This window comes from Muntiacus reevesi, chromosome 15 (genome assembly GCF_963930625.1).
Source record: "Muntiacus reevesi chromosome 15, mMunRee1.1, whole genome shotgun sequence".
NCBI lineage: Eukaryota > Metazoa > Chordata > Mammalia > Artiodactyla > Cervidae > Muntiacus > Muntiacus reevesi.
Genome location: NC_089263.1, coordinates 57,467,725 through 57,480,064, shown reverse-complemented (window position 1 = coordinate 57,480,064; position 12,340 = coordinate 57,467,725). Strand labels below are relative to the sequence as shown.

The 12,340-nt window shown below is 39.2% G+C and overlaps 1 protein-coding gene across 3 annotated transcripts in view; it reads left to right on the top strand.

Moving 5' to 3' along the window:
- The window catches only part of ATG2B (autophagy related 2B), a 74,895-nt gene that overhangs the window by 56,851 nt on the left and 5,704 nt on the right, over window positions 1-12,340 (top strand). For all 3 annotated transcript variants that reach the window (XM_065905984.1, XM_065905983.1, XM_065905985.1), the window contains 7 exons: window positions 3,581-3,659; window positions 4,741-4,948; window positions 7,908-7,977; window positions 8,252-8,334; window positions 8,926-9,047; window positions 9,639-9,793; window positions 10,458-10,607. In XM_065905984.1, the coding sequence (XP_065762056.1) occupies window positions 3,581-3,659; window positions 4,741-4,948; window positions 7,908-7,977; window positions 8,252-8,334; window positions 8,926-9,047; window positions 9,639-9,793; window positions 10,458-10,607 (867 nt within the window). The remainder of the gene's footprint in view (window positions 1-3,580; window positions 3,660-4,740; window positions 4,949-7,907; window positions 7,978-8,251; window positions 8,335-8,925; window positions 9,048-9,638; window positions 9,794-10,457; window positions 10,608-12,340) is intronic.

Sequence of the window (12,340 nt, the reverse complement as noted above, 5' to 3'; positions counted from 1 at the left end):
TCAGGGTACCTGGAGGACAGGCAGGACACTGGGGTCACTAAGAGGGAATGATTTCCATGTAGTGAGGTAAGGAGATGATGGAGGTTGTGTAAGTAGGATGCTTGAGATCTGAAATCTGAAGGGGCCTAATTTCCTGACTTTCTTAGTCTGGTGATCATTTTAGTTTTGAACTGCCTGGAAATCGGTGTAGGGAAGACATCAGTTCAGTTCAGTTGCTCAGTCATGTCCAACTCCTTGCGACCCCATGGACTACAGCCTGCCAGGCTTCCCTGTCCATCACCAACCCCTGGAGCTTGCTTAAACTCATGTCCATCGAGTTGGTGATGCCATCCAACCATCTCATCCTCTGTCATCCCCTTCTCCTCCTGCCTTCAATCTTTCCAAGCGTCAGGGTCCTTTCCAATGAGTCATATTAATTCCAAATCATTTGCTGAGTGATCGTCACAGGTGTGAACTAGGATGCTGGGAATACCTAGATGAAGAAACATCCCTTCCTCAGAGATCTCTGTGTAATGGAGAGACTGCCAAAAAAAACAGAGGACTTTAACACCCTGTGATAAAGATAGGTATAAAGATAAGTCCTGCTGAAAGAGGACTTTTAGGCTGGGCTGGAAGTTTGGAAGATGAGAGGTGATCAGGAAAGGCTTTCTGGAGGTAACACTCAAGCTGGACTTAAGGAATGTAAAACTGAATATTTGCAAAGGCATTGAGGGCCTAATTCAAGTTATGAGATGAGATGTGAGGCCATTGGGTAGGACAAGTGCCCAACTGAGGTTGGAAATGGTGAACATGTAGCAGCACCACTGTGCATGTTTGTGATTTTTTTCAGCATCACCTGAGTATGACATTGAAAGTAATTCTTTTAAACCTTAAGTCATATCTCACTGATAGTAGCCTTTATCATAGGACCTTAAAGCTAGAAATAACTGTTTTATAGTTCAAGTTTAGTATAAATAAACCATATTTTTTAAAATTAAAAAAAATGACTGTACTGAGGTATAATTGGTATATAATAATAGGCAGAGAATTTTTAGGTATACAGTTTGAGTTTGACAAATATATACACTTGAGTAACTACTGCACGAGTTGAGATATAGAACAATTTTTGTACCCTACAGAATTCGCTTGTGTCCTTTTGTGGTCAGTCCACCATCTCAAAGCAACTGCTGATCTCATTTCATCACTGTAGAGCAGCTTTTTTTGTTGTATATATTATACAATATATAATAATATTGTATATATTATGATATACAATAATATATCTGTATTATAAGCAGATACAATTCCAGCTTATAAATGGAATTGTATCTGGCTTCCTGTTCTCAACATTATGCCCAGGAGATTTTTCTGAGTTGTAGCATGTATCAGCAGTCCATTCATTTTTATTCCTGAGCAGTGTTTCATTGTATCGGTACAACAACTTGTTTATTCATTTACTTACTAATTTACAATGGATTGTTTTCTTGTTTTTGGCTCTTAATGGATAAAGCTGTTATGAAATTTGAAGTCTTTTAATGGGTATATTTTTCAGTTTTCTTGGGTAATTATAAACAGGATGTCTAGGTCATAGGGTGAATGTGTGTTTACAATCACAAGAAGCTGCCAAATTGTTTTCCACAGTGGTTGTACCATTGCAGGTTCTCGGCAGTAACCGATGAGAGCAGCAGCTGCTTCACGCTCTGACCAAACTTGGTGTTGTCTTTTTAATTTTGGCTATCTTATTTGGTGTTCATTGCCATTTTAATTTGGATTTCCCTGATGACTGATGATGCTGGGCATCATCTCATGAGCTTATTCAACATTTGTACATCATCTTTTTTGAAGTGTGTGTATCTTTCTAGTTTTAAAGTTAGGTTGTTTGTCTTACTGAGTTGTAGGAAAGATTGAGGGCAGGAGAAGAGGGCGCCAGAGGATGAGATGGTTGGATGGCATCACTGACTCAATGGACATGAGTTTGGGCAAGCTCCAGGAGCTGGTAAAGGATAGAGAAGCTGATGTGCCACATGCATTCTATGGGGTTGCAGAGTCGGACACAACTGAGCGACTGAACAGCAAAAGAGTTTAGCATAAACACCAAAATCAAACATTTGGAGAACATTTTGAAAAGCTGATGATTAGTATCCCTTTGTTGTTTGTAGTAAAAATGTGTAAAAACCACTGCCTTGTTAGTCCTCCTTTTCTCTTTTTTTTTGAAGGCAGTCATAGAAGCAAAACATTTATAGTATTAAAATATTGCCATCTGGTGGCAAAAGGATAACATTTTATATACTATTAACATGTAATACTTGATATATGTATATATCATATCTGGGCTTCCCAGGTGGTGCTAGTGGTAAAAAACTGCCTGCCAGTGCAGGAGACGTAAGATATGCAGATTCGATCCCTGCATTGGGAAGATCCCCTGGAGGTGGGCATGGCAACCCACGAGTATTCTTGTCTGGAGAATCCGAAGGACAGAGGAGCCTAGAAGCCTGTAGTCCATAAGATCGCAAAGAGTCGGACCTGACCGAAGCAACTGAACATGCTCATGCACATGTACCACATATACAGCGATTTATACTAAGTGTGTATAATGTAAATAATGTATAAATGTCTACATAAATACACATGTGTAAAGAGTAATAATATAACACCCAGTTCATCAACTTACTCCTCGACTGCAGAACCGGAATATCCTCATACTATTGAAGCTGTCTGCTTGTTCTTCAGTCTAGCCCTCAGTTTCTCATACGCAACATTACCTAAAAAATACCTTTTTAACGTCCATCATTGATGCCTCTGACAAGTGTGATCAGTAGTGGATCAGACCCTTTGGAATGCCACTCAGGCTTTCCGTGTGCTGCTGCATATTGTGACCCTGTGATTCACCTTCATATTGTGTGTTTTGGTGCAGTTTTAATGTTTTATATTAAGTTAAGATTGTTTTTAATGGAAAGGAAGAATAAGAAAGAACAGGCTCAGGTATTTCCATAGTCTCCAGAATGGATTTGTCAGTTGCTATGAAGCTGCTAATAATGGGCAAAAATGGCTTGCATATACAACATTAAGACCAATCCAATTTCAGAAGAGACCATACTGAGTGGGTGATTTTATTTACTTTTAGTTTTTACTTTGAATATCATGTCCAGTGAAGAAACTGTACTCAGGCAACATAGTCTTAAAAGCAGAAATAAAACATTAAGAACTTTTAAGTCATGTCTAAGTATTGAGTACTTGCCAGCTGCTATGATTATTGTTAGTAATACTCCTACCACCAATTCAGAGAGCCAGTGCCAAAAAAGAAAGAGACTGCTATATTTCTATGAAAACTAAAATGTTCTTTGATTTAGAAATAGCCATTTAATTTCTAACTCATCTGTACATTAATTTCCACATCTATAAATTAATTTTCTCAGAGTTGTGAGAATTAAGAAGGACGAGTATGAGAAAGGAGTTGAGAATAGGCGCAGCGTAGGCACTGGATAAATTATAGCTGTATATGATGAGTGAAATGTGAGGCTTCACGGTTCTTTGTTTCAGTTTTTAAAATAGCTGCGCCTTTTTAAATCCTTTTAGTTACAGTTACATCTCTCAATTTTAGGATGCCTTGTTCTTCTTGAAGGATTTCTTCACAAGTCTTTCTACAGAAGTAGAGCTGCTCATGACTCCAGATCCAGAAGGTATTAAATATGTAGAATTTGAAAAAGTCTATAATGTGTACTTGGATTGATTTTGATTGTTACAAGACCTTTTTGAGAATGTACTTACAGATCTTTTCTCTCATTTATATAAATGTGTTCCATGATTATTTTTCTTAAGTTGTGCATATGTAGTTTATGTAAAAGTACTGTAGTTTCCCCTTATCCTCAGGAGGTACGTTCCAAGACCCCCAGTGGGTGCCTAAAACTGCAGATAATACCAAACCCTAAATGTACTAAGTTTTTTCTTTACATACTAGCCTATGATAAAGTTTAATTTATAAATTAGGTACAGTAAGAGACTAACAATAATAACTAAGAAGAACAATTATAACATTATACTGTAATAAAAGTTAGGTGAGTATGATCTCTTTCTTTCTCTCAGAGTATCTTGTACAAATTTAATGACTTTTCCATCTTAGCTAAACACTTACCATGCACTGTAGCTGTAACCTTTGTAGTTTGAGGTACAACAGCAAAATGGGCATGAATTCCTTTTTCCTTCATCAGTTTCACAGATTTGTTCTTACTGTAGAGCTTAGCAGGCTGAGCATATTGATTTTTCTTTTTTCCTTATTAAGTCAAGAACTTTCATGTTTTCACTTAATATATTATGGCTTCTCTTTGGTATATCGGAATTGCCAGCATCACTGTTCTTGCGCTTTGGGGTCATTATTAATAAAATAAGGGTTACTTAACATAAGCACTGACCTGATAACCAAGACGTCCACCCTGTGACTCACGGGCGGGATATGCTGGACAGAGGGCTGATTCACCTTCCGGCGGGGCAGAGAAATGGTGCAGGATTTCATTATGCAGCTCAGTGGTGTGCGGTTGAGAACTTAGTTGTTTCTTTCTGAAATTTTCCATTTTGTATTTTTGGACCATAGTTGACCTTGGAAAGTGAAACTAAAGATGGAGAGGGGGCTACTGTGAAAGATTTATCTGTAGCAGTAGTTGTATTTATTAAATGAAATACTGTAAAACAAGTTAATTGTAGATTGGTTTAAGTTGCTCTAAAGAAGCATACCTAATTTTCCAAATGTGCACATTACCTTTTCAGTTAAAAAGTCTCCTGGGGCTGATGTCACCTGCAGTTTGCCAAGGCATTTAAGCACCTCAAAAGAGCCAGATCTAGGTCTTTCTTTCCCGGGGCCAAAGCAGCCTTCCCCAAATGGCAGTGCCAGTTCAGTGCAAGCAGTTAATGGGGAAGAAGAGAAGGACTTCTCTCCTGAAGAAGCGTTGTTTAGTGATCAGCCTGTGTTTTTTAGGTAAATCATTCAATTTTGATAACAAAAGATGTTATTTTAGAGTTTGAAAGTTGTTCTTTAATGTGTTTGTGTGACACAGATATCGTGGCGTTACCTCAGCTTTTCTCTGCACTGGCAAATAATCAGCGGGTATGAGTCAGACATGACTGAAGCGACTTAGCACACACACATGCATACTCATTTATATGAGGCTTCCTGCGTGGTGTCAGTGGTGAAGAATCCGCCTGCCAGTGTAGGAGACACAAGAGATGCGGGTTCGATGCCTGAGTTGGGAAGATCCTCTGGAGGAGGAAATGGCAACCCACTCCGGTATTCTTGCCTGGAAAATTCCATGGTCAGTGGAGCCTGGTGGGCTACAGTCCATGGGACTCTAAATTAGAGTTGGACATGGCTGAGTGCACGCGCGCACACACACACACACACACACACACTCACACTCATATGTGGGCCCCACCCACATGCACCTCTCATTTACACATGGTAACCCTGGCTCAGGGCTCATCCTCCTGTTGATCTGTAGCAGGAATTTTCTCTTCTCTTAGTTTCTTCTTTTTTCCTCTTTCTGTCCCTCTCTTCCTGATCACTCTCAGAGCCTATTAGTGTCTCCATGACCGTGATGCTGTCTCTTTCCTTCACACACCTCACCTTCAGCACCCCTCCCTTTTCCCTTACGGGGATTTTCTGTCTGGTTTATCTGCCCTTCCGTATCACTGCTGTGTCTCTCGTGACCCTCTGCTCTCTGGCTAAGTTGGCATCATAGGGAAACCCAGGTCCCTACACTGCTGCTGGCTGCTGTGAATACAGCCAACCACTAGCTGGTTGCCTGCCGTTTCCAGTCCCATTCATTCTTCCCTTCTTTCTTTCCTAGCCCTTGATGGTGGGGATGGAGCCTAGGCTCTATTGGAAGGAAAGAGGTCAAAGATCAAAACCACCTCTGTTATGAGAGACAACTCCCTTCCCTGGTTTTCTGTACTCCTCTCCTGCTGACATCAGTGTTCCCCAAATTCTGTCTTTTTCTCTAAGGTTGGACTTTGGCCCAAAGTGGGCAGTTGTTGTCGTTCAGTAGCTGAGTCAATGTCTGACTCTTTGCAACCCAATGAACTGTAGCCCCCCAGGCTCCTCAGTCCATGGGATTTCCCGGGCAAGAATCCTGAAGTGGGTTGCCATTTCCTTCTCCAGGGAATTTTCCTTACTCAGCAGTCAAACCCGTGTCTCCTGCATTGGCAGGCAGATTCTTTACCACTGAGTCACCTGGGAAGTTCTAAGTAGGCAGTACAACTATTTAAAAGTGTTTTCATGTTTTGAATATCTTGTGTATTGATGAAGATAGTCAGAAAATATAACGGAATGTGAGAATTGGAAAGATTCTGAAATAGAGGATCTCTGGTGATGCTTAACTTTTCTTTCATAAAGGAAGAGCCTCTTTTATTATTTTCCTACTTTGCTTTTTTAGTAAAAATTTTTTTCTACCAAAAAACAGTGTGTCCTAAGAAATAATTTGAATTCTCATTTTATATTAATCATGTATAAGCTGCCGATTTTTATTTTTTGTGAACACTGGATAACCACTATAAAAAAAAATAGTTACAATTCTGATTTGAGAACGTGGAAACTTGGCACTTTTTAATCAGTTTGTGTAGACTCACTTACTTAGGTAAATATTTGTTTTTTCCACTAGACTACTTAATAGCTTATAGATTTCTATTTCTAATCTCAAAAACTGCTAGAGTGCCTAGGACCCTGGTGTAATACTTAGTGATATAGTTTAGATTACTCACTTTACTGACGAGGAAGTTAATGCAAGAGAGGAGAGGTGACTTGCTCAAGGCCCCACAGTTAGTGGCCAGGCCAGGACTAGAATGGAGGTCTTCTTAATCCCAAATTCAGTACATTTTCCAATTAATGACACAATAGTCTCCTCTCCTACAAACATTTATTCACTCCACAAATATATATTGAACACATTATATGTATGTCAGATTTTGTTCTAGATACAGTGAACAGAGTAGAGAAAAGTACTGAGTTGAGCTTACAGATAATTAAAATATTTGATGTACCCTATTACATGCCTTGGAGGAACAGTGAGAAAGGTAGCAGAGCTGTTGAGGGGCTGTTGCCATAGAACCAAATACAGACGGGTGTTCGGAAGATGAGGGGTGACCTGGACCCCAGACTTCCTGTAGTCACTGATGTAGGTTCAGCGTTTCCTTTTTACTGTAGGTTAAGGACTTCTGCAGGATGGCTTGGGATGATTTAGTGTATAACCACTGACATTAATTCTATAGTAAAATGTGTTTCAACTTGCAATTTACAGTCCAACTTTTGGAAGCCAACTGCTTTTGTTTGATGTGTATAGTTGTAATTTCATTCAGAATCCCCAAGTGTGTCAATATCCTGTTTACAAGCATTAATTTCAAGAATGTTAAAATTCACCAATGTAGATGGGGTTTAAAAATTAACTGATGAAGACACTTAGGCTCAGAGAGTTTAAATTACTTGCCTTGACTGTATCCCATATAACTGATAAAACTAGGGTTCATGTCAGGGTCTTCTGGATCTTTGTTTCATCATGGAACTAAAATAAATACCTCAGCTCTTCTTTTTTACTTCTTGGTGATGATTATATTATTTGGTTTAATATTTTTATTAGTTTGCTCTCTGTATGAATTGAATACCTGCCAGAATAAATTTCTCTAACTTAAATTTTGTTTAGTAAATGAGGAAAAGGTTTTTAAAATATAATAAAATAAATAACATTTATAAGATTAACAGTGTTTAGTTGTTATATTGTCTTAAGAAGGTATACGGCTGAAAGACATTCTCTTTTATTTAGATCGTAATATATTCACATTATTTATTTTGTGGTTTTTATTCCCCAGTTGTAAAGGTTAATTTACATCTAATTTCAGTTATTAGTAATTTTTAATATAAATAACTCTCCTTCTTTCTTTATCTTCAGAGAGTTTAGATTCACATCAGAAGTTCCTATTCGGCTTGATTATCATGGGAAACACGTATCAATGGATCAGGTCTGGAAATTTTGCACAAATATACTCTACAGAATTATCTCATTTGTTTTTCTAGTGGATTCAGTTTTTACGAAACTTTTTCCATCGTAGTTTATATGTTTGAAATGAAGTGTAAGATTTTAAAATTTAATTCTATTTTTAAAGTAAATATAATTTATTTAAGAATCTATGAGTAAAATTTGGGTATCAGTTGGGTCTTATAAAATACATGTATTTTTTTAATATAAATACTTTAGGTGTTAGCTTAATTAGTGAATTTTTTTTTATTTTAAAGGGTACATTAGCTGGGATTTTGATTGGTCTCGCCCAGTTAAACTGCTCTGAACTAAAGCTGAAGAGGCTTTTCTATCGGCATGGGTAAGTTGATTTATCATATGAGACTTTAAGATGTAGTTAGTAAAGTTAGTTTACAATTAACCAACATACATAATTTAATTATTTTGTAGTGTTATTTGAAGAGAGCTCATTTTTAGAGGATTTTTACTGGCTAGGGGCTATTTTTTTATTCTGAGAGAATAGTAGTAGTTTGAAGAGAGCATTTTACTAAAAAACAGCTGTAGTTAGGATTTTTTTTAATAATTTCCCAAAGTTATAAATTCGCCTATATGGAAGTTCACAAGGTAATGGTCCTTAGTAGCTAAGAACTATGTGACGATTTATAGATGTTGAATTAATCCTGTGCCAAAGCTTTAGATGTTAAAGAAGAAATGCACACTTGTGCATATTACCTTAGTCTTTTATAGAAATTATTAGCATTACAATTAGGTTAAATGTATGTGTATATACACACACACACATATATAGTAACATTGAAAATCTATAAAATTTTGTCCATGTAATTTGTAGATTTTTTTTGTCTTAAGTGAAAAGAACAAAAAATATCCCCCAAACTGTGTAAACCTATAAATTTCACTCTTCTTCCCATATACTAATAGTCATTTTCTCTAGTTTGCTAGGTGTGGACAAATTATTCTCATATGCAATCACTGAATGGCTTACTGACATTAAGAAGAACCAGCTGCCAGGAATCCTGGGAGGCGTTGGGCCTATGCATTCACTAGTACAACTAGGTGAGTGTTCTTTTTTAATTAGAAGATAATTTATTTTACCTGATCAGTGATTCTTAACCCTTTTGGGATTATGGATGCCTTTGAGAATCTATGTGAGGATCATCTTTCTAGAAAAATCTACCCGTTAGTCATACACAGCAAGTATTGCCTCCCATTTTAGGGGTTAAAAATCCACGGGTTAGAATGATACCAGAGACTTGAGCTCCAATGGTCCTATTTTTCTTTTTAAATGTTTTCTTATTGTGATAAACGTCACATAATATAAAACATGCTATTTTAACTGTATTTAACTGTACATTTCAGTGGCACTGAGTATGTTCACATTGTTGTGCAGCTCTCACCATCATCTATCTCCCGAACTTTTCACTTTCCTAAACTGAACTCTCTCCCCATTAAACTCTTAAGTCCTCGTTCCTCACCACCCTCCTGACCCACCTCTGGCATCTGCCAATGTATTTTCCAACTCTCTGAATTTGAGGAAAATACCTTGCCTATTGTAGGCAGCTTGTATAAATGGAAGCAAGCAGTATTGTCTTCACCTACTGTAGTCCAGCATTCCTATTAATTTCTGTGTGTGGGCTGTTGTTCTAGTGCAAGGCCTCAAGGACTTGGTCTGGCTGCCAATCGAGCAGTACCGAAAGGATGGTCGCATCGTCAGAGGATTTCAGAGAGGGGCTGCCTCCTTTGGCACCTCGACAGCAATGGCTGCTCTCGAGCTCACGAACCGAATGGTTCAAACCATACAGGTGACTTGCAATAGACCAGTTTAATCTCCAGAAAGAGGAAGAGCCATTTTAAACACTTGACTTATTTTGGTTTTAAAATGACACTGTGAAAATGTTTAAAATCCTGAGAATATTTTATTTGTAATGACTTAGTATCATTACATTTTTTTTTGATTAGCTGTCCATTGTTACATAATTAGTAGAATTAAGTGGTAGACTACAGTGTCAAATTTGTTTGCCTGTTTCAGGTAAATTATAACTTTTAAGTTAGCCAAAGATTTATTATCATTACCTTTCTGTGGTAAGATCATAGCTGAATGTAATGACGGCACTAGAGATCCAATAGTAGTTGTATTCAGGTTGGCTATTGAGTATTAAACTCCAGTTGGCCTTATCCAGTTGTGCAGAGACCACGCATTCTTGTCTAGCCTGGTAACAGAGTGTTCTCAGAAGAGAGATGAGGAACTGAAAAAAGCTGCTCAATGCAGATACTCATGTATACCTTAACGTTGTTGTTGTAAAAGGAATACATCCTGGTTGTAAAGAATGCAGACACTGCAGAAGGGCCTGCCTGAGGGTGGGAGCCCCTCTGCTGTCCTCACGCCCCATAGGCAGTGGGCTGCTGGAGCGTACCTCCCCAGACTCTGTTCTGACGCGCCCTTTCCTCTCTGCTGGAACCATCCAGGCGGCTGCAGAGACTGCATATGACATGGTGTCTCCAGGCACCCTTTCTATCGAGCCCAAGAAGGTCAGAAGGTTCCCCCATCACCGGTTAGCCCACCAGCCAGTGGACCTGAGGGAAGGGGTGGCCAAGGCCTACAGTGTCGTGAAGGAGGTGAGTGGCTGCCCCAGGGGATGGGCCGGGAGCAGTTTGCGTCCTTTCCTGGAGTTTAAAGAGCATCAGGGCTTGGGCATTGTTCTGAAGGAACCCCGAGGGTGGCTTTGGGACTGTTTTGCCACTGATGAGTGCAGATGTGTGTGTAGGTAAGAGGGGAGGGCTACGTCCTGGCCTGCAGGCTCTCAAGAAGACGAGCGATCTCGTGGGAAGACTGGCCTCTTTATGGACAGAGGCAAGCAAAGCGTGGTAGAAGCACGCCATGAACTCACCAGGGAGGTTTACACATGTTTGTATTTTGCTGGTTTCCTCAGATTTCTTTAAAAAGCAAATTTTTTTAGGTTAATCGCAAACCCTAATTCCGTTCCCATGCGTTCACAATCCTGAAGATGGTACATTTTTTTTCTATTCATGTTTTTATAGTTTCATATAAGTATGTCATCATAAGCAAATACTATTGTTTATATTTTTTAAAAGTTAGCATAAATGGTATCATCTATCTGTAAATTTTGTCTTTCAAGGTACATCCTTGTTGATATATGTAGGTCTGATTTAAACTTTTATCATGTTTCATTGTGTGAATATAGCATAATTTATTTATCTTTGTGTTGGTGGACAGTTTCCATTTTTTCTCCTAAAATCCTGCTATTGGAATGTCATTTAAATGTCCCTTTGTTCACATGTGCAAGAGGTCATTAAAGGTGGAATTGGTGATTGTAACTGTTTGAATCCTGAGACTTATTAAGCATTGCCAGATTTATTAAGCATTGCCAGATTGTCATTTAGTTGCAGCAGTGAATCCTGGTCCTTTATGGATGTTGACGGGAGCATTCCCTCCGTGTCTTAATCTTTTTCTTTTTTTAATTGGCATGTGAGGAAGCTTGAGGTTATTTTACTTATGATTTCTGTATTAGGATTTCATTAACGACATTTCCCCCTCTCGTATTCCGACAGACAGAAGTGCCTTAGGACAGTCTTTTACCTGACAGAAGTAGCCTCTTTGGTTCCAAATGCAGGAAGACCAGTGGAGTGAGGACATATATTAGTGGCTAAATAAAGGCAAGGCCTCTGGTCACCTCTCTTAGAAAGAGCTTTAGTCGGGAGAATAAAGAGAGCTGATTACCTGTCAGATCTGTTCCTATAGATGTCAGGATTGGGCCAGTTGTCAGTAGAAATCAGGTTTGTGAAAACGATCCTGGGCTTTCAGGCCTGGCAGGGGCGGCTGGCAGCAGGATTTTACAGCACTTGGGTTTGTAGCACTGTAGGCTTCCCGCGTGGCGCCGTGGTAAAGTCTCTGCCTGCCAGTGCAGGAGACACAGGAGACGATGGTTCGATCCCTGGAGAGGGAATGGCTACCCACTCCAGTACTCTTGCCTGGAAAATCCAGTGTACGGAGGGGCCTGGCAGGCTATAGTCCATGGGGTCACAGAGTCAGGCACCATTGAGCAACTAGCACTTCACTTCACAGATTGTGAAAGTGAAGACTAGATTTGGGGCCAGGACAAGGTTCCTTGATTTCCCTGAGAGCCTGAAGTTCTTCTCACTATGCCCCTCACTGAAGCGGTCACAAGAGGACAGTGCTTTGTGGCCCTTGGGGATCCTGAGTTAGACAAACGGGAGAGATTTGAAAGCCATGTGTGACGACTGACCAGTGACAACAGCGTGACGTTTTACCACCCTGGCTTGACCTACACATTTACACATTCAGCTCTAAGGCTCAGCAGTCATGATTA